Genomic DNA, 22844 nt, shown 5'->3' on the forward strand with positions numbered 1-22844 from the left:
TGATGAAAATAATTGAGCCCAGCTAAACGGGAGATTGGTTGCCAAAGAGGATCACTTGACGCCAGGACACCGCAACGGTCATACATGAGTCAGGTGCCAAACGGCTGAATTTTGATCACGTGACCATGGGGATGCTGCAATGGTCACAAGCATGAAAAACGGCTATGTCACTGCTTTCAGTCTTGTTGTAACTTTGAACGGTCACTAAATGAACTGTTAGTGGAATGAACTGAAGTGGAGCACTACCTGTACATTCACACTTGTTCGTTTGAAGGGTATTTCTATACCGGAACTTTTACAGTAGTTTCTGAGGGAGAGGAGGGCACATTGTAACCTGGATTGTAAGGCAAAGTCCCATGATGTGACAACGGCATCATCACGATTCCGCTGTTAAGACCAGGATTTGAAAAAGAGACTGCATGTCAGTCCTCACAAATGGCTTGAATCCATATATGCACAGCCTAGTTCTGTTTATAGGCTTATGAAGATGCAGGAAAAATGCTAAATGAAACATTTTTCAGAAGCAACGCTAAAATAAAATATTACAAGAGCTTTTACTTATTTATTGCATTTGTTTCCCCACAAGACAGCTGTGCTGTTCATTTTAATGCTTCTCCCCCATCTCAAGATGTTTAACTGACAGTTATGCCAAAGGAATCCCGAAAAGCAAACAATGGCCTCCAATATTAGTAAGCCAGATTGTGGTTTAAAGCAAAGCAGAAACTTTTAAGTTGCTGTTTTGGGGTAAAACATCACACTGAACCTAGGATCTTCCAACTCCACACCCCACAGCAGTGCCTGTTAGCACCCTGGGGGACATTTTCCAACCTATATGTAGAATGCTGCTATAAATAACAGTACAAAAAAAAAACATCACTGGAGATTTTTAGAGAGAGACTGGACAGCCGTTTGCTTGAAATGGTTTCCTGCTCGAGCAGGGGGTTGGACTAGAAGACCTCCAAAGTCTTTCTCAATTCTATGATTCATTGAGAAAACTTGTTCATACTGAAAGAATGAGAGCTGCATAGGAAAACCAATATCAGAAGGAAATGTGAATAGGCTGAGAGAGAAGAGAAGGCTGAGAAAATAGTGTCTGGATGGGGTTGATGAGAAAATGAAAGAGGTAAAAAGTTTAGAAAGAAGCAGTGTATGAATACTGTAGAAGCAAAGATGGTTGCAATGATATTTGTGTAAGCTAGTTTTAGTTATAATTCCTTTTTGTATCCAATACCTTTCATTCTTTATTATTTCTTTTTGTTTTTTGCATAACATTGGTTATTCTAAAATGTGATTAGCTTCGATGTATGTGCACATGTATACTAGTATGGATAATAGCAGGGATAAGATGCAATTTGATTTAGCCGCAGTGACTGTTTTGTTGTAGAATGACTAAACTGGATACTAATCTTGAATTAGGATTTTTTATATTCGTTACTTTGATATGTAAAAAACTACTCAAGGCAGGTTTGTAAAGAACTGTTTATTCAGTCTATTTTAAAAACATCACTGCTATTCATTTTATTTTAAAAAATTATAAAAATACAGCTATATACATATTAGAATTCTCCATACCTGCTTACCTATGGAAAATTTCTACATTAGTAATACTATTCAGTAGACTGTCATCTTTAGAAAAAAGCATTAAGCTATGCACTGCAACAAAGTGCATTAAGTTCACATTAAAAATTTAACATCACGTATATCTACTATAAATCTAAAATATGATCAAAATTATTTTAAGAGATATTATGTGGCAGGGGTTAAATTCATCACTACAGATGTTAAATCAAGGCTGATGAAGCTGTGTCTTTTAGCTGTGGATGAATTTTAACTCCCAGCATAAAAGCATAGCCAATATTAAAGGATGTTAGGAGCTACAATGCAGTTAGTCCTCGACTTAAAACACTTCATTTAATGACTGTTGAAAGTTACAACAGCACTAAAAAAAGTGACTTACGACTATTTTTCAAACTTATGACCATTGCAGCATCCCCATGGACACATGATCAAAATTCAAATGCTTGGCTAGTATTTATGAACATCGCAGTGTCCTAGAATCATGCGATTTACCTTTTTCGATCTTCTGGCAAGCAGTAAATGGGGAAGCCAGATTAATTCAACAACTGTTACTAATTTAACAACTACAGTGATTCATTTAACAACTGTGGCAAGAAAGGTCGTAAAAAGGGGCAAAATTCACTTAACAAATGTCTCAGCAGCATAAATTATGGGCTCAATTATGGTCATAAGTCAAGGACTACCTGTAGAAGAATAGCTGAAGAGACGTAACTTTCTCAGAAGTTACAGGAAATAGTACAGAAGTTTTTTATTAAAATAGCAACAATGTTATATTGCACAATTCATAATTAGAATTGGTCTTAATTTCAAAAAGCCAATATAATAAATGTATTTAATTATTTTGGCTCTCCCATCAGTGTTACTGGAAAGAACCTGTGTGAAAACCTAGCTACACCTATTTAAAAGTTCAAAATTTTCAGAATTTAACCACGTAATTCATTCAAATCTGACATCATTATGTGCATTTGTTTTGTTCTCATAAATAAAGTGAATACTAGATTCACAAATCCAAATGTCTTCAATATATTTGATTTATTTTATGGGCTATATTAGACCCATTAGTAGTGTTATTGCCAGTGCCTTGTTCATGAATTAGATAAAAACCTTTGATTAGTATGGAACATAAACTATAATCTACAAAATGCATTTCCTACTGATTGAAGGAAACTGTACACTTAATCTGAAGTTACACATTAAAAGATACATATCTACAGCAGACTTCTGGTATCCTAGAAGACTGAATAAATTATTAGTTTGGGAGGTAGATTGCAAATATAAGTAAAAACAGTTTTCCCTACTTAATACCCTCCAGGTGTGTTGGAATTATCACTTCAAAAATGCAGCTATCTTGAAGCCGAAATGCCAAGACATCCTGAAACTACCAGCTTGGAAAGGATGGAATAAAGATCTGAGACAAATGGTTAAGTACCAGAACTTTCAATAACAAGTATAGGTAGTCCTCGACTTAGAACCATTTGTTTAGCAACTCTTTGAAATTACAATGATGCTGAAAAGGTAACTTACAATCAGTCCCTACAGTCATGTGACTGCAATCTGGGTGTTTGGCAGTTGGCTTGCATTCGTAACAGCTGCCGTGTCCTGCAGTCATGTGCGCACCATTTGCAACCTTCCTTGCCAGCTTCTGATAAGTCAATGGGGAAGCCTGCAGGAGACTGCAAGTCACAGTCATGTGATGTTTCAACAACTGATGGGAGATTTGCTTAACGATTTAATGAAAAAGGTTGTAAATTGGATGCAACCACGTGATGCCTCAGTTAACCATTTAATAATGAATTTTCCAGTCCCTATTATGATTCTAAGTTGAGGGCTACTTGCGTCAGAGTAAATAGCAATGGATAATCAATTTTTAAAAAGAATTTAAAAAAAATACTAGAATTGATTCTATAGGACAAGGCAGAAAGGAGTGCAAATCCGCTCAGCCCAAGTAGGCAGATGCACAAGATTAAATTCCTAAAGCAAGTTGAGCGGGGTAGGTGGGGAGTTTGATCTACATCTTTAAATTAGTATCTATACCTCATGCATTGCTGTGATTTTTAACTATCTGTAAAACACTGAATATCACAAGAAAAATGGTTTTTTTCCCAGTAATTAGTTAGCCTGGATCTTAAAAATCCTATTTGGATTAAAGTATCCTCAGAGTGCACTATGAAAAATGGAATGAAGGCTTCCTAGGGTCATTGATATAAAGTAAAAAATATATCCAGTTTTCATATCATTTCAGCAACAGTTACTGCATTTGGAATCTCTCTTGAATAATATGTACTGAAAATGTATTTTCCAAAGGAAGCATCCTAAGCTTTTAGAGCATTCTTCTTGATAGCTGAAATTGATGTTCATTATTGCCATCCAGTCTGGGGAAGATTTGCCTGCACTGAAAAAGGTGTTCCAGATGTTCCCGCTGCTGGGGGATATGCACTGAAACCTTCAGATTGGGAGCCATAGTTTTCTAGAGCAGAAGCAGAGTGTATCTTTAAAGAGACAAACAAGAAATTAATAGTATGTCTACAAGCTGGATCCTTGGCCATTCCAAAATCCACATTTGCCAGCAAGGAAGGTAAAATACAACTCTCAGAAAGTTTGATTCAGTGTTCCAGAATATGCAAATAAAAGTTACATCACTTACATGTACCTGCACAAATTTCACACTTAGTTCCTAATCGAAAAATTAATGGATGAAAATGTTTTATGATTTATACAGCCAAATATTAGCAAAGATATACTGATAGAATACAGTTACAACTATAATAAAAACGAGGTAATGAGACTTCACTTGGATGTTCAGAATCTGTTATGTCATACAGAGTAGTGTGTGACTTCTAGAGGTGTTGAATAGTTCCCAGAATTCCTAGTTAAAGGCTACATTGACAGAATTCCTCCAGCATATATGAAAGATGTTATCTTGGGAAAAGTTACATTAAAATTTATAACTATAATATCAGAAATTTGCAATTTAAATAATCTAAAATGCCTGATCTCATGCAACATTCCACACTTAACGCATCTCTATCAGGGGCAAGCGACTGTTCTTTTATGAAGGTCTTTTATCATAGGAAGGATTTCTGGAGGCTGATGATCTGACTATTTGACTCCAAGCACCTACTGGAAATCCCTAAGAGATTCAGAAGGTACCTGGGGGCACCTTCTTAGCTTATCCTTTCCGCAGAGATCTTTAGTTCCAATGAAGCTATGGAAATGCAGCAATTTATATATATACACGTGAATTGTACATTCCACATAATAGCCTATAACCATATATTTTGTAAAAAATTAGATATTATTTCACCAAAATAATTATCTGCTTCCACCATACAATCCCTGATGTTTCTTCCTCACATCAAATTTTAAGTAACCAAAATAAAATAAAAAACTTTTTGTGTTTTTATATCTATAATACTTTTATTCTTACTGTAGATGTCAGAACATTTTATTCTTTATTTATCATTTCTCTATTCTCCATGTCTATCTTATCTTTTTATTTATGTATTGTTTTACCTGCAGTAATGCTGACTGTGCAGCTGCACTGTGCTGAAGTTCCTGGAGGGAAGATTGTGTTGCATTCTGAGCAAGTCCAGGGATGGTAGGTAGAGACAGAAGTCCTGGAAAAACTGTATTTCCAGGGGCCTGAAGTCCAGACGTCAGGCTAAAAATGCAGAAGCAGAACATTTTCAAATTCACACATTCAACACTACCAAACCCCAAAAAAAGATAATTGTTACATTCCAACCTATGACCATACAGCTTATATAGATTCAATGTATGGAAGCAATCAACATTTGATTAAGGAGTGTTTTCAATGTGACCCTTTACTTATTTGTATCCCGCTTTATTATTTTGATAAATAACTCAGGTTGGGCCCAAAGTCATGCTAATTTGGAACTGGTTATTTCAGTGTATGTAGTAGAAATATTCCAATATTTTATTCCTAAATAGAATATCTCTCAAAGATTCCAATCAATTTAAAACAATTATATATCCTCTATCAGGATAAATCTTCCCCTGCTAGATTAAGGAAATTAAGAAAAACCATAGACAGGATCTATCAACATTTAACAATAAGAGAATTCAGAAAGCAAGCATAATGATTATCATTCTTTTACAATTCACACTTAAGGCTTCATACTGCATATTACTGTAAGAAATTTGCCAAAACGACTTTTCAACGTAAACGTACCCAGCCTGTGCCACAAGTGCAGAGTTGAAGTTTGAGCTAAAGGCCGAGGCAAACCCTGGCAGCACCGGAGCTGAAGATGGGGCTGTGGCAGCTGCTGGCAGGGGTGCAACTGCTGCTACTGTAGAGGATGCCTGGAGCCCAGGGAAAGAAGGGAGAGCAGGAGTGACAGAGGGTGTGTTAGAGACAGGGAAAGGAGGGAAGGATGAGTTGCATGAGCCCAGGGGCACTTGAGGAACAGAAAACAGGGAAGAGACAGCACTGCACAAGTTAAGGGAGAATGGTGGAGCTGGGGCAGCTGCTGTGGCAATGAGTGGCGGAAGACCGGGGCCCGAGGAGCTGACATGTGGGGCAGAAGTAGTTGTCGGTGGAATGGACAACAGAGGCCCCGCTGGAGTAAGCGCTGGATTGCCAGTAAAAGCAAAACTGTTGGTCAAGGAAGTGAAAGGAGGAAGTGCATTATATACCGGAGTGGATGAAGCGTGGGAGGGAATAGATGGGGAACTGTTCAGAGGAGAGGTCAAAGTGGGAAGTGCTGGATTGAGGGAACTAGTTAAACTGCATGGTAACGAAGTAGCTGAGGAATAGGCATGCCCAAGGGCTGCCAAGCCTGAAGTGCTGTGATTGGACCCCCCAGAAGGGGTTGGGATTGTGAGGCCTGAAAGAGTCGGGCTCGTGGGTTCAGTTTTAATCAGAACTGGGGCAACTGGAGCGGAGGAAACATGTTGTTCAGGATTGGCAGGGCTTGGACAATGAGGAAGACCCACTGAGGAGCCACAGCTGACCGGCAAATTGGACGATGACATTGTTAAAGGAGACTGCGATGACAATGCTGGAGAAGTGGCACTACTGCTCCCTCCTGGCTGACAGGCGAGGCCTGAGAAAATGGAGAGTCCTGGAGCAGAAAGATGCTGAAGGGAAGAGGTAACAGTTGGAGTGTAACATTTGCTACTGGATGAAGAGGCAGCTTCGGAGTTCTGACTGAGAAGACCAGATAAAGAAGCAAGCTCAGCAGTCACAGTTGAAGGCAGAGCACTTGAATTAATTAATGAGCTATCGTTCACTGAGAGAAACCCCTTTAAAGCTGATAAAAGTGGGTTAGGTAAATTAACTGGGCAAGATAAACTAGTGGCAGGAGAATTGGCAATGGTCGATGAAATAGAGGTAGCTACTCCCTGAGGATTAGGGGTCAAGGACAAAGGCAGGCCAGCAAAAGCAGATGACAATGAATTAGGATTATTAGCTGGGGCAGTGGCAGACGCTGCAGAAAAAGGAAGGCTGGCGAAGGGTGCAGGGGCAGATGCAAAGGCTTCATTAGGTGCAGGGGTGGCGCACAGCGTGGAGAGCCCTTGGGCTGCTACAGAAGCCAGTCCAGAAAAAGATGCAGGGAGTGGAGCAGTGCTGGCACCATGAGCAGATGTGGCAGGAACAGCAGGCAGCGAATGAGATTTGACCACAGTAGGAACAGGAGTGGATGGTTGAGGTGGATGGATGGAGGAGATAACCTGCCCAGGGAAGACAGGAAAGGCAGGGTTGGACACGCTTATCCCTGGGACAGCTGAAGATGGAAGTGCTGATGAATGGCTTATTGCTTTAACCGGTGATGGGGTTGGGGCTGGAGTAGCAGCAGGATTAGAACCATGAGGTGCAAAGAGATGATTCATTTGTGTGGCAAAAGCTGGAAAGAAACAAAATCAGTAAGAATTCTTGGGAGGCAGTAGATATGTTTGTATTCAACATGAATGCATTTTAATACAGCTTACATAGCAACGGATCAGCATAGGAGCAAAATAAAAGATGCTACTATAACTACAAAAAAGCAAAATGGTACGCAAAATGAGACAAAATCACTGGTTCAATTATTCTGCTGTCTGAACTGTTACAATTTTTCAATTTCAATTTTATTTGATTTCTAGACCGCCCCCTCTCCCCGAAGGGACTTACCATACAATTCAATCACAATCCATTTGGTATTAATTTTAGTCTCATATCCCGATTCTAGGTTTTGTTGCTTTACTAATATGGCCATTTAAAAACTGTACAGTTCTGCATATTTGTGTTCTAGTATGCATGCTTTTCTAGATATTTTTCCATTGTTTCGTTATTTATTAGGTGCCCAAAGCAATCTGGGCATTTTAAAAATCCAAATGAATCAATGTTCACACAACGTTCATGAGTTGAAGCTTCTGTGGCTGTCCATTTCTCATTTGAATGCAAGCAAGTCTCCTATTTTGAACTAAAATTTTCCCAAACAGAAATACCATATTTTTTGGAGTATAAGACACACCTCCCCCCCTTTAAAAGAGGGTGAAAATTTAGTTTTGTCTTATACACTGAATGTAGCCCCACTCACCCACTGGCCCCAATCCTTTGGTCTCTGCCTCCCAGCAATTTACCTCCTTGCAGCAAATAGGGAAAATGGGGCTTGCGGAGGCGGCAATAGGCTATGGCAATCCCTGCAGCCTGAAACAGCTGATGATCGGGAGGCCCATGCCAAAATTGAAAATGAAACTTGCTGTTTGCTGCATGAGCAAATAGCTGGGAGGCAGAGGTAGATTCTTTTTTCTTGTGCTGATAAGGCTGTTTGCTGTTTGCTGCAAGGAGATAAGTCGATAACTATAAATGCCTATAGAATGTTTAAATTATTAGACTTATTTTTAAAGTCTGCTTTATTATTGTTTTAGACAACTTAACAAAATGAAGAAGCTTTTTAAAATAAATGCTTGATCTGAAGAGGCCCAGTGCTATTGTATCTTTTTTTAAATAGCAGAGAATAACTATACTTCCAGAAAGCCACATCAATTTTAACAGCATCTGTACAAGTATAGTCTGATACCGCAAACAGTGCATATCGTGTGTACTGTTTGCTGTTTCCTTTAAGGAGACAAATTGCTGGGAGGCAGAGGCAGATTTTCCCCCCTTGTTTTCCTCCCCAAAAGCAAAGTGCGTCTTATATTCTGCAAAAATACAGTAACTAGTGTGAATATTCAGAGGGTTTATATATAAAATGGGTACCTTAAGATTTTTCAAAAATTGAGGGCCTTCTTTATCTCCCTAATTCCTTCTCTGCCAACACACACTCTCTCTCTTTCTCTCTGCATTGCCTGTGTATGTGAGATGAGTGGGGATCAGCAACATTTTTCTGTGGTAATGCACCCCCTGTGGAACAGCCAGAGGTTGTTGGCATCATTCCAGAAGTTCATCAAAATGGAACTTTCTTACAGGACTGTTATGTACATCTGAGATAATTAATACCTATGATTATTGTTTACTAGACAACCTGTGACCCATTGGGTTATTGTTTCACAGATATTTTCTTATTTAAGCAGAGAAACAGAATGACCATCTGCAGGCAAAAAAGCAGTGAAAATAGAAACAACTTTGTGTCAACTTCCCCACTGACTTTCCTTGTGAGAAACTGGCATGGAGTGTTGGAAATAATAAACACATGGCTGAAGTTAACTACTTTTCTATATATTTTTAAGTCAGCCTATTGATTCAAAAACTATTGTCTAAGAATGCACCATTTTGCCCAACTGAAGGTTACAAACAGATGTACAGGAGAGTTTTAGTAGTATATAGATTATTTTAGGGCTCTATCTTACTAATTTCATTTTTATTTTGTCTGTACACCACTGTGAGTCAGTCTGATCTGCTAGTATACAAGCATAAATAGATAAATACCACTGAAAGTAGAAGAAACTCAATTATGTTAAATAGGCATGATGAACTCATAATACTTAGAAACTCTGGAGTTTTTATAGTTTAGAAAGTATAGAGAAAAGCAGCATTACTCCAGAAAATATAATGGGAAGAAGTTGTACAGCAAAACTGGTGAACCATTAATTTGAGATAAAAATAATAGTCACTAAGTAACCGCATTACAGAACATACCTCTGACTAATTCTGCTAAACAGGAGAAAAAAAGGAAACCTTTCTGACTTTAAAGCAATCTTTTTAAGTACAGTAATTGGATCCATGACTGTTGCCAGTGTTTCCTAATTTTCTTGTGAGACAGTGTTAGGAATTTTCAAATGGCAAGTATGTTCAATACTTTCACTCTGGGAATGGTAAATGAATAAAAGGGGGACAAAACTTCAATTATCCATGAAACCCATTATTTCTGGATAGAATTAGAAATTGTATTGCCTCATAGAAAGTCTGTCAATGGAGATTTAAAAAAGTTAGTGGTGCAGAAGGCGCTTTGAGTAAGACACTTTGTTCTATTAAAGAAAAGGACTGCCATTTATTTTTCCAGCAAGCAATAGGAAATAATTTCACCAGTGGTGAGATTCAAATAATTTAACAACCAGTTCTCTGCCCTAATGACCAGCTGGGTGGTCATGTGACTGGGTGGGTGTGGCCAACTCAATGTCACTCACTTCGATGGATGCTTTGCCTTAGCTGTTACAACGTAATAAGGGTTAACTGGAGAGGCAGTTTCTGTAAAGATTAGGCTAGAAACAACTAGAATGTTTCCTTCCTGCCTTCCTTACAGGATTAGCCCTGTAAAGTGGAAAAAAACAAAATGAGATTTCTTCCAACAACTAGTTCTCTGAACTGCTTAGAAAGTTAACAACCGGTTCTCCAGAATAGGTGAGGACTGGCTGAATCCACCACTGAATTTCACACTCATCTGCGACTTGATGCTAGAATAATACAATGCCATACATGTTGTACCGTTCACATTTGAGACATACTGCAGAGAACAGTATGCAAAAGCATGTGAACGGCAGAATGATTTTTATACACATTTTCATTCTCCTGATTTATTCCTAGTTCACCCCAAGTTTATTTTAATGGTTTAATCTTAAATCATTAAACAAAAGCTTAATTATTGTTCAATTGATACTTTAATTGTTCTTGGATACTGCAATAAAAAATAAGGCTTCACAAATTCTCTTTTATACTATATTCATTGTATTGTAAATAGTTAAAGAAAGGATTTTTTTAAAAAAAGTACAATCCCCTGCATGTTTACCCAGATAAAAGCTCAATGGGGCTTACTTTCAAAGCACAAATATTTTTTAAATAATTTAAAAGAGGACTTGCATTTTAGTAGAAATTCAACTATCTATTGATGAGAGCAAATACAGTTTTCACCTACTTCTGCTAAACAAAAGCTTTCAAATAATAAAATCAAGTCATCTCACTGCAGAAAAAAGACTCAGCACTAATTGTACTTAAGCTTCCGAGTCCATCCAAATCATTATCTAATCAAACCTAGGAACAAACACAATGAATTACTCACAATAATTCTCAATATGATATATATCCAGGACTCAGTATGTATATACATATGAGATCAACTATCAGGAAAAAACCCCTCTAATCAGTTAGTAAATTTGGCACATTTATACTTTTTCTTAAAATTGCTATTTTAAAAAAATCTGCATTAGATTTATGTATTTGAAATTACAGTAGCTTGTCTTTGTAAATAGATAGCTTACCTTGACTTTGGGAAGATTTTGTTTGATTGGAAAGTTCTTCATTTTCTATATAAAGAGTATAATGAATTAAGGAAGAAGTGAATACCATTGTCCTGCCTCAAGCTTCCCATTTACTAAAGCTCTGAGGTGCTCATTCCCCCACTGTGATTTTTTCCCCCTCTTGATGAAGTGATAAAAAAACCCCCAATAGATGCACCTCATTTGACATTTCCCTTTCAGAACAGCTGCAGGATGGGTTGAGGGAGCCTGGCAGTGGCTTGCTGAATCCAAGAGCAATAATCTGTCCCAGTCTTTCTTTCTTTCCTTTCTCTTTCTTTCTTTCTCTCATTCCCCCTCCCTTTATTATTTCTACAAATAAGGTCGTGAACATGTCCCATATACCTTCCTCTTTTCCCCACAACAACCCTGTGAGGTGGGTTGAGCTGGGAGAATGTGACTGGCCCAAGGTCATCTGGCTTTAGCCTGGTGCCTTGACCACTAGACCAAACTGGCTCTATCTCATGTTCTTTGTCATTTACATGTTCTTTCTTACTTCTTGGCTTGGCTGAAACATAAACCGGTCACCTGGGCATTTCAAGGATACCTGCTTTACCTGTTCCTACAGTACTAGAGGTATATGATGGTGTAGTTGGCAAACCAGGAGCTATGACGTTAGCCAGTGGAACAAGACCTGCATTGTTGTAAGCACCTGGTAAGGAAACAGAAGACACAGAAAATTGGAGAAATAATAAACTAGCCTCTATTCCTATTGGGTTGCTCTGTTCATTGTCTCATCTTAAGTAGCACGTGTGAAAATCACAGTTCCTCAACAAGGCTTTAAAAATATTTTAACATTATTTACTTATGTAAAACTATTCAATATTATACATTACTTGTATTCTGTCTGCAAAAAAAATAAAAATAGCTTAACTTATATTATACTGGGTGTACAGTACATAAAATTTGGCCTGGAAGAAAAATGAAATTTTCATCTAGTATCCAATAAACGGAAAAAGATGCTAGGCAAGAATTATCACATTGTCCACAAAAATAAATATATTTGAAACATTATTGCAATTGTTGATATAATGTAATTGCTGGAAGTGACACAAGAGATGATTGAACATATGGTTGATACAATGTAAAACAAAAAGCTGTTACTGTTTATCTTTTACTTTTTGGTTTTCTCTTTTGTAAAAGTTGTGAGATTTGGGGGGATTTCTACCTTTGGCACGATGTAGCTGTCAAAATTTTTTGTATACCTACTTACCCTTTCCTATAAATGTTTTTAAAAACTAATAAAATTCTTATTAAAAAAGAAAGAATTATCACATTGTTCACTCTCCTTCCTTTTATTCTTTATGTATGTATGCATATATGTATGTATGCATGCATGTATGTACCGTGTTTCCCCAAAAATAAGACATGCCCTGCTAATAAGCCCAATCGGGCTTTTCAGAGCATGCGCCATAATAAGCCCTCACCTGAAAATAAGCCCACCCCCAACTATTTAAGCGCATGCACAACTAGTCCCCGCCATTAACACTGTACCACCTACCGGTACAGCTTGCGGGGCAAAAAGAGGGCTCGTCGCAAAAACAGCAGCAGGCCAGCAATGTGATCACGCCCTCTCGCCTGTTCCTTCTCGCGCAAAAAAACACCACCCACCCCAATGGCAAAGGCAGCCTGCCTGGTTTCCCTTCCTCGCGTTCCTCACCATTGTGCTCAGGGAAGCAGCTAGTGAAAAATAAAACCCCTTCTCGCGAGTTCAATCAAACATCTTGAAATCGCAAGAAGGGTTTTGTTTTGTTTTTACCACAGGCTTCCCTGAATACAATGGCGAGGAACGCGATGGAGCTAGAAAGGTAAGAGGCGCACCTCACGGCCCAACACCGCCCATCTGGCCCCAATGGTAAAGGCAGCCTCCCTGGTTCCCTTCCCCGCCGTCCCTTTAGCGAGGGGTGGCAGGTGGGGGGGGGGAGAAGCAAGGTGCGCCTCTTACCTTCCCAACTCCGTTGCATTCCTCGCTCTTTGCTCATAAGGTTTTTTTTTTTACAAGGGGATTCAATGGGCGAAAGGGCGAGGAAAGCGACGGAGCTGGAAAGGTAAGAGGCGCACCTAGCTTCTCCCCCCCACCTGCCACCCCTCGTTAAAGGGACGGCGGGGAAGGGAACCAGGCAGGCTGCCTTTACCATTGGGGCGAAGTGGGCGGTGTTGGACCGCGAGGCATGTCTCTTACCTTTCCAGTTCCTTCGCATTCCTCACCATTGTGTTCAGGGAAGCCCCTGGTTAAAAAACCCCTTCTCGCGATTTCAAGATGTTTGATTGAACTTGCGAAAAGTTTTTTTTTTTTACCAGCCGTTTCCCTGAGCACAATGGCGAGGAACGCGACGGAGCTGGAAAGGTAAAAGGCGCGCCTCGCTTCTCACCTGCCCCGGAAATAATAAGCCCTCCCCTATAATAAGCCCAAGGCCTTATTTCGTGGGGCAAAAGAAAATAAGACCCTGTCTTATTTTCGGGGAAACACGGGTATGTATGTATGTATGTATGTATGTATGTATGTATGTATGTATGTATGTATGTATTTATTTATTTATTTATTCTATTTATGGAAGGAACAGAAAATGTGGTAGCTTCAATTACTAGCACACAACAGATATTTTGCTTAATGTCAATAAAACTCTCCAGGGAGAAGATTTTTCAGCTCTAAGCATCACCTATTATTACAGGCTATTAACTTCAGAAAAGATTAGACACAAATATAAACGAAATGTCACTGCGTTTATTTGGTTTGCCAGCTGTGCCTACATTCTGAGTTATACGGCAGAATGAACTGTCTCTTATCAGCAATGATTTACTGTGCATGTCATTACATCACATACCTTCTTTCCTTCCTTCCTTTGTCTGTATGCCAAGGCAGACAGGGGCTCTGCCAATATGTAATCAATTAGCTTAGTAAGTTTGTATTTTTACTTTCTTTACAATTAAAATGTTTTTCTTAGATTATGCCTCGGGTTTATTTTGCTTATTTCAAAAGTATACTACAAGGAAATTCCACGGTCCATACATCGTTGATTTACAGGGCGGAATTCACACCCCGACACGAAATATACAGGAAGCAAGCAACCTCAACAAAAACAAATTTATTCATATATAAATAATACACATGAGGCTATCAGCTATCTATGAAAAGTACCAATTAGGTATACAATTAGAATCATTGTCAAATAACAGGACCAAAGCTTACTTGGTGCAATTGTTGCATGTGGTCGACAAGGAGGAATCGGATAAGGAATAGGCTTGTGTGGATTGTATGTTGCTGGAGCCTAAATAAGAAGGTCAAAGATTATATGCAAAGCTATCATGAAAATAGGCTACCCAAGATAGTGTGCAATACACACTTTTGTGCCAAATGACACACTTGGCTTTGACAAAGATTCTTCTTTCCTATCTCCTTTCACTGATTTTCTTTCAGTGGTAAATCTGTTCATTATTTGATTCAGCCTCCTATAGGTTTTCTTTTCCACCTCTGTGATCAGCTAATCTAAAATGTGGTTTACTACTGCTTCCCTTTTTTATTCCTGCCCCTTTCTTTGAATCTCAATAACTGTAGTAATTGAATAGCAAGAGAAAGTAGGGCTGTACCTCTTGCCCAACACCAATCTAAGCACTGAGGAAATATGTCATATAACCCTAGGACAAACCTATAGGTCACTATGATGTAACAAAGCCTAACAATATCCACTGCTGGCCTAAGTAGACTTCTCTAACTTATAGTTGTGTTGGATTGCAATTCCCACATTCTGCATGCACAATGTTGGGGTACAAATTATAAAAATTATAATCCTAAACAACTGAAAGATATCAAGTTGGGAAAGTCTGTTTTTAATAATCAAACTTCTGCTTTCTTGCATTCAGAATGTACTTGAAATACTTTCTTTTCATTCCTTTTATGAAAGTTGTTCTTTCTTAATTTTATAGACATCTGAACAAGGTATTTTAAAGAACAAAAACTTAGATTTATATGTCAGCTGCTATCTGTAACAAACAGGGGTTGTATTTGACACATTTGTATTCTTAGTTAATTCTTTTTCCTACTAAATTTATCTAGTTTTCAACAACAAAGTCAATGGTATCTTTTGATTATGTCATTAATGTGACTTACTGGTTTTGATGGTCCAAGAATGCGAGCTGCTATTCCCTTGCCTTCACTAGAATAATCCTCATTTTCCTTCTTAACAGGGGAACCCTATAGAATACAGATTTTGCATTAATGAATATATAACACTATATTAGAAGGAAAAAGACTTACCGTACAGTAGTCATGATTTGCTTAATCATGGCTTATGAAATAAATTAGCTGATTAATGGATAAATCATAAAAATAGGTTTACAAACCACGTTTAAGTTCACACCACACACTAAACTAATATGTGTGTGTGTGTGTGTGTCTGTCTGTCTGTCTGTCTGTCTATCTATCTATCACCTTAAACTTGAGCGTAATATTTTCAATTTATCAAATAAAGGAAAATATATATGATGATACAAAGCATGACAAGACAGCTTCCTCTACATTTAATCAGCATGAATACTATTTTATGAGATAATCTAGAAGTTAAATAACATGCCTTCTTTGAGATAAGCTGAGTAGAATAAATCTTCACACAGAAAGGATACAGTGTTCTACAAAACACAATTTATATGTTAAAAGACATACAATAGAAAATTCCGACAAATGGAAAGGACAATAAGACCATACGTACAGGAAAAATTCCATTGATACGGCTAGGCTTCCCTTTTGGATAAGGGTTCCCAGGAATCATGCCGCAGGAAGATATCATAGCATGAGGTGCTTTGCATCCTGCTTTGGAAGCCTAAAATATATAATATATATTTTAATTATATTTAATTTCTAGGGGTTTTATATACTGTATTTTAATTGTTTTTATCAATCGACCTCCTCCTTGTGTATGTTTCAGTGTATGTCTTTGCTATATGTTTGTTTTGTTTACATATTTATTTCGTATGTTTCGTTGTACGCCGCCCCGAGTCCTTCGGGAGAGGGTGCGGCTAAGAAATAAATATATTATTATTATTATTATTATAAAAAAAGCAAAGCAAAAGAAAACAAAACAAAACCACATACACAGCAGCTCAGAATGAGGATTTCATTACTGTGAAACAACCCAGCACGTTCTATAAAAAAAATGAAAGGGAATATTAATGTAATATCCCTATTTCCAGTTTGCAGATGAATTATGCTTACTGCAGCAAGCTCAAGATAAGCATAGCCTCTATGGCAGGGCCAGGCATGTCTTATTTTTACATGCTCCTCTTTCTTTTTTCAAAGGCCTTCCATTTACACAGCAGCAGTACAAGGAAAAGAGGGCAGCAGTGGGCAAAGGCAGCAACACATTTGTTTTCTTTTATCCAGTGACTAGGAATACCATTTTAGAATCCTAGGCAAGTTTATATTTTGCATAAAAATCCTCTCTGGGAATGATATTCCCTAGCTACATCTTAGTTGATATCATCTTTTTTTTGCCCTACCTGAAAAGTAGTTCTGAAATTTGTGGCAGGGCAAGGCAGTGTCAATTAATTAGGCAAGTTCCCAAGAAAGATCTTCTAACAAATAATCATTGTTGAAGAAAAATAAGGAAACTGTAGTGAAGGTATTTCAGCGACTACCGTGTAATAGAAACCCTATATGTAGAAACTGATTTTTTTAAAAAAAATATTGTGCTCTTTTCTTTCCAACTTATGAAACAGGCTGCCTGTCCCCCTCATTTGAGTGGGACGGCCTGTTCCTTCTATCCCTTGTTTTGCACAATCAGATTTGCCATTATTTATTTTTCATTCACTGTGTGAAATGTAACGTTCACATCGTACAAGCACTACCCGAACTCTCAAACATTTGAAACAATTGCTTCACTCTGTGAGTGTGTGCTCAGCTGGACCATCTGGTGAGCAGTAAGATGCTTCTGGGTTCTCTATGTCAACTTTACTTTAAATAGATTTAGTTTTTAAATTATGCTCTATTTTGGAACCTCCCAACTAAGTTTTTTTTTTGACTCTTTAAATAGGATACTTGCTATTTAGTGAGTGAAAGAGCCTCCCACATTTTGGTGTCTTAAGAATTAACTCAAGCCAATTGTATCCCTCAGCAATCTTTCAAAATGCCTCTTCTTAACTTTAATATCTAGCAGGCATCTCCCAATTTCTTTTGGTTATATACTCTTGGTGATTCCCACTTATAAGAATGCAATTGACAGGATTCACAATTAGCAAGGAGGCTGAAATTTCCTCCTGGCTAGAGGGGGTGTGGAAGTTCTATTTACAAACATTGATATAATGACTAATTTATATTGGTTAAAAATTAAGTTAACAATTTTATAAAGCTCAGAAAATTATTTTTCTTTTCTAAATAATTGGAACATTTCCACACCATTAACATTCTTCCCATGTACATCTGCTAGATTTCTCCTGAGAAGAGCTCATGGAACTTTTTGTTTGACTAGTTTTATAAAAACTCTAAATCATACATGTTCCTTGCCTTAATACCTGCTCAAGAATTCTTCTGCATCTCTTCTTCTCAGACATATTAACTCTGAAGAGGTCTTCAATGAGACGATAATTCTGAGCATCAATTATATTGCTATAAACAAACAAACAGTTTTTAAAAACTCTTTATAATCCTCACAGCCACAATCCATTTTATAATTTAATCTTGCTTCACTATATTTTTCAAAAAGGCAATAATAAACAAAAAGCTAATATGAATAGAGAGCAAAGTGCTGTATTTACCTAAATATTTATTGTTCATATACAAAAAGCCAGTTGTACAGAGCAAGATGATACAAAATAGTTACAGCCTTTTAGAAAAAGTGCCTTAATTAACCAGGTTTTTATCCAACTAAGTATCAATAAGACTAAGCTAGTAAAGGTACTCCTTGACATACAATAGTTCATTTAGTGACCATTCAAAGTTACAACAGCCCTGAAAAATGGATTTATGACCGTTTTTCAGTTACCACCTTTGCAGCATCCCCATGATCATGTGATCTAAAATTCAGGCGCTTGGCAAATGGTTTGCGACCTTCTGGCAAGCAAAATCAATGGGGAAGTAGGATTCGCTTAAGAACCAGGTTACTAACATATCAACCGCAGTGATTCACTTAACAACTGAGGCAAGAAAGGTCATAAAATGGGGCAAAACTCACTTAACAAATGTCTCATTTAATAACAGAAATGCTGGGTTCAATTGTGGTCGTAACTACCCGTATTAATGAGAGCATGCAACATCAACAGTGAATACTTACGAAGCCAACAATTCTAGTGCAATAAGTTTGTCTTTGCTAAAAGTGAAGCAGTTGAGGATATTAACCACTTTTGCTGCAGAAACAGCTACCATTTTCTAGAAACAGAAGAAAAGCGTCCTCAGTCCATGTTACATTCTCATTTTAGGCTCAAAGTACAAGCATTTTAATATTGTAAACCGCCCAGAGTTACCTTGTGGTAAGATGGGTGGACAATAAATTTAATAAATAAATAAATAAAAATATTTCAGCTTCTGGCAAAAGAAATTTGGATCAGAGAACACATTAATGATACATTAAGTATGAAAACATGCTGTCCTCAGAAAAGAGACTAAGCTATAAACTAAATGAATGCTGGAAAGGCAAATTAAAAAAAAAACTTCAGAGGGATAAAATTTATTATTACATTAATTGTAAGAAGTCATTGATTCTTCAGAAACTTACATGTTGTAATGCCTTCATAGCTTTTAATTGCGGTTCAGCCCAAGAGAAGTACCTCAGAAGCTCAACAATCTGCATCAGAAACCATTATATCACACACATGTACATATGTAAGATAATTTATTTGGAACTACTGTCTTCTGTTGAACTAAAAGCATTTTCTCTCATCTTCAAGGCTTTTAAATGCCTCTTTAATAGGCAATAACAAATTCCATATTATCTGATCATTTAATATCTTTATGAAATAAAAAATTTGAGTAATTAGAATGTAAAGTTTTTCTCACATTTAATAGGCAATAACAAATTCCATATTATCTGAGCATTTAATATCTTTATGAAATAAAAAAATGAGTAATTAGAATGTAAAGTTTTCCTCACATTTAATTGAAAAGTAAATAATTTATTTCTATAATTTGAAATTTTAACGTTGGTGTTACAGATACTCTTTGAATTTTGGCTGTACTTTGGGAGTGGGATTGCCACCATGTAGCAATTAGGTTATAAATTGTGACATCATGTGACTGCACCTCTTAGTGACAGCAGTCCAGGCATTCCCAATTGTTGTGGTAACCCAAAGACATGCGGGCCATTAAGTGGGAAGTAGATGTAAGAAACGCAGGGTTGCAAGGGAGGATGGGGTGAAGCTTGGTACAGGCCACATGCAAATTAGGGTGGTATTGCAGGGTGGGAAAAACTGAGGGAGGGGAAAGAGGATGCCCAGTGTTTGTGAGCATGCAATGGGGGGCTGGGGAAAGAGGGCGTGGGATGCATGCATGTGTATAATTGCAGAGAAAGAAGATATGGGATGTGCATATGAGAATGCTGGTAAACCCCGGGAAAGAGGATGCTGGTGGGTGCAAGTGAGTGAAGGAGGAAGGATGACACATTGCTTCAAGTGAAGAAAGCCTGGGGGTGGGTGGGGGTTCAGGTGAGGAAGACACGTTCAAACAACTTGTGATGTTCCCTGCTAGCTTCCCCACTGACTTTGCTTGTGGGAAGCTAGCAGAGAAGGTCAGCAATGGAGATTATGAGTGCAGGATCCTGCAACTGATCTTGTGCAAACTAGTTGCAAAATGCTTAAATCTGTTCAAGTAACTGCAGGAGCACTGAAATGGCTGGAATTTTGAGGACCAATCAAAAGTCCCTTTTTAAGTGCCACTGTAATTTCAAACCGTTGCTGAATGAATGTTTGTTTGAGGACTACCTGACATTGATGGTGAGCATTCAGTGTTAAGTCTGTATCAGTCCCCACATTCAGCACAGCACAAATCAGAATATATAAAGTACAAACATCTTGTATTGTTCTTTCATACAGTACACTTCTTACAATGTAATCTCATGAGCTCTTTGCACAATCCATTGTCAAATGCTGAAAGGAAAACAAAATACCTTTAAGTGCCTTTTTCATGCTGCAGTAAACTTCCCTTAGTTGTAATGGCTTATAAAACAGTTCATCTCCCTTACCTGTTCACTAGAAAAGTATCCATGTACATATTCAATTGCTTTTAATTTGTATTCCATCAAAACAGCCTATAAACACAGAAATAGAATTTGTTAGTCTTACAGGAATTAAAATGGAAGGTTTCTGACAAGTCTGTTGGGTGGACAGAATATGTATCAGAAATGAAGATTCTATACATTTTGTAATTTATTTTCTCTTCATTGTTAGCTATTTCAAGTACAATTGTTTGGTAAAAGAGGAGGGTATACAGGCAGTGCTCAACTTACAACAGTTCAGTTACTGAACTTCAAAGTTATAAAAGCACTGAAAAAATGATTTAAGACTGTTTTTTACATTTATGACCATTGCAGTATCCTATGGTCATGTGATCAAAATTCATCCAGTTTGCAACTGGGTCATATTTATGATGGTTACAATGTCTTGGGGTCATATGGTCACCTTTTGCAACCTCTGACAAGCAAAGTCAATGAGAAGCCAGATTCACTTAACAACCAATTTAACAGCAGTGATTTACTTAACAACTATGGCAAGAAAGATCATAAAATGGGGCAAACTCACTTAACAAATGTCTTGCTTAGCAACAGAAATTTTGGGCTCAATTTTGGTCGTAAGTTGAGGACTACCTGTAAATTCCTTAAATAATTAGTCTAAAGTATCAGTATAATCATTCCAATCTGTCTTCTACATTCAGTGAAGCTATTGCCTTCTGTATATCTTTATTGTACAAACATTGATTACCTTTCTAATTTCATCAAGAACTGTATCAAATGCCTTTTTATCCATCTTGTTTTCTGCAGTCACAGCCTTTTGTCTGTTCCAGTCACCTTTTACTGCAGAATTGTCTCCTCTGAAGGAATAGAAAAGTTGTTGATGGGAAAATTTTTAAGGATGATCCATTCATAGGACTGTCAAACAATACAGTTGTCTCTTTTCGAATAACAGAAACTTCTCAGGACAAACAAACATTCATACCCAGCCTGATACAAGCATCTTGTACATTATGGTCTTAAGCAGAGGCAACAACATAAACTTCTTGAGATTGTCTTGTGAACAGTGGCAGATTAAGGCTCACTGGTGCCCTAAGCACTGACAAATTTGGTGCCCTCCTCCTTTGTACGTACTGTACAAATCATTGGGGTTTCTTTCTTTCTCAACTTTGTGGTGCCCCCTTGGGCCTGGGGCCCTAAACATGTACTTACTCTGATTAATGGTTAATATACCACTACTTGTGAAAGATACCTTAGATTTATAATGCAATTCAATACTTTTTAGATGGGTAGTCTCTTTGAATACAACAGGACTCTGTTTTATATATAACATGCTCTGCTTGGTCTTTTTTATAGACCCAACCTTTATTCTTATAAGCCTCGTTTTACCACACTAATACAGAGTCAATCGCTTGTTCATTCAGTATACTTACACACAGAAATCGTGGCCAAACATGACACGTGAACGTCAAGGACATTTTTTTTTTAATACTACCTGAGTGCATGTTCCAGACTGAATTCCTGTAGCAACATAGGCTCGGCATGCTACTAGGTGCATTAACAGAGTTGGAAGGGATCTTGCAGGTCATCTAGTTCAACCCCCTGCCCAAGCAGGAGACCCTACGTCTGCCTCTACCTAAGATCGAACTCACAACCTCCTGATTGGGGAAGTTAAGACTCCGAGACTGAACAGTTTACTCGGAGGTCCAGCCTTCCTTGGGTGGGTTGGGCTTTAAGGAACGGCATCAAGTAGGAAAGCGATCTCCAAGAAATCTCGCACTGCTGGGAAATGCAACCGCTTCAGGTGGCAACCTCGAAACGAGCGAGGCAGGCGAGGCCCCAAACCATGCCCGCAGAAAGGGGAAGGAGACTCGAAAGCTCCGGCGCCGCTCCTCCAAGCCCGCGCTCGGCTCTACTTACCATCAGAAGCAGACCAGGAAGCCGGAGGGAAAAGAACCGCTGGCCGGCGACTGAACCGCCCGCACAAGTCCCCGAGGCCCCCTCCGCTGGCACGAAACTTCGCTTCTCGGCGCGCTTCGGTGACGTCTTTAGACAGGCGCCTCCAATGAGGATCCTGCTCGCCCGTCCTTCGTTTCACAGGGGATGCCGGGAAAATGGCCCCGGTGCCTGAAGCCCGTGCCGGATTAAGTGTGGGGGATCCACACGAAGGAAACGACGGCCACGGGCGGGATTTAGGAGGGATTTACTACTCCCGGTGGTCACTACTAGCGGTTGGAAGCAAGGATAACTTGAGAATTGACTGTATTCAGCGAGCGCGCATTTCCAGAGCTGTGCCAGGTCCTAGGTTTGCCCTCCTGTAGAAGAGATGGGCTTCAGATCTCACCATCCCCATCTGCTGCCTAGAAATGACAGGAATTGAAGCTTCGTATGGAAGGCACCGACTTGGAGAAGCCTGGTGGGGCTGCCTTCCTGTTCACATTC

The 22844-nt window shown here is 38.4% G+C and overlaps 1 protein-coding gene across 2 annotated transcripts; it reads right to left on the minus strand.

Annotated features, from left to right (window-relative positions):
- Positions 1-1474: 1474 nt before the first annotated feature.
- PROSER1 (proline and serine rich 1) lies at positions 1475-22459 on the minus strand. Of its 2 annotated transcripts, none has more exons than XM_081936319.1 (14): positions 22323-22459; positions 21154-21262; positions 20418-20483; positions 18957-19025; positions 18516-18610; positions 17758-17851; positions 15960-16070; positions 15362-15445; positions 14444-14522; positions 11810-11905; positions 11218-11262; positions 5771-7445; positions 5092-5239; positions 1475-4067 (listed from the first exon to the last, which is right to left on the minus strand). In XM_081936319.1, the coding sequence occupies exons 2-14, from the start codon at positions 21196-21198 to the stop codon at positions 3936-3938; spliced, it is 2739 nt and encodes a 912-aa protein (XP_081792445.1). In that variant the 5' UTR covers positions 21199-21262; positions 22323-22459; the 3' UTR covers positions 1475-3935. The 2 variants fall into 2 exon arrangements, with proteins under 2 accessions (XP_081792445.1, XP_081792444.1); XM_081936318.1 differs by having other exon boundaries at positions 11801-11905.
- Positions 22460-22844: the final 385 nt, after the last annotated feature.

This window comes from Natrix helvetica (assembly GCF_964273705.1).
Source record: "Natrix helvetica genome assembly, chromosome: 1".
NCBI lineage: Eukaryota > Metazoa > Chordata > Lepidosauria > Squamata > Natricidae > Natrix > Natrix helvetica.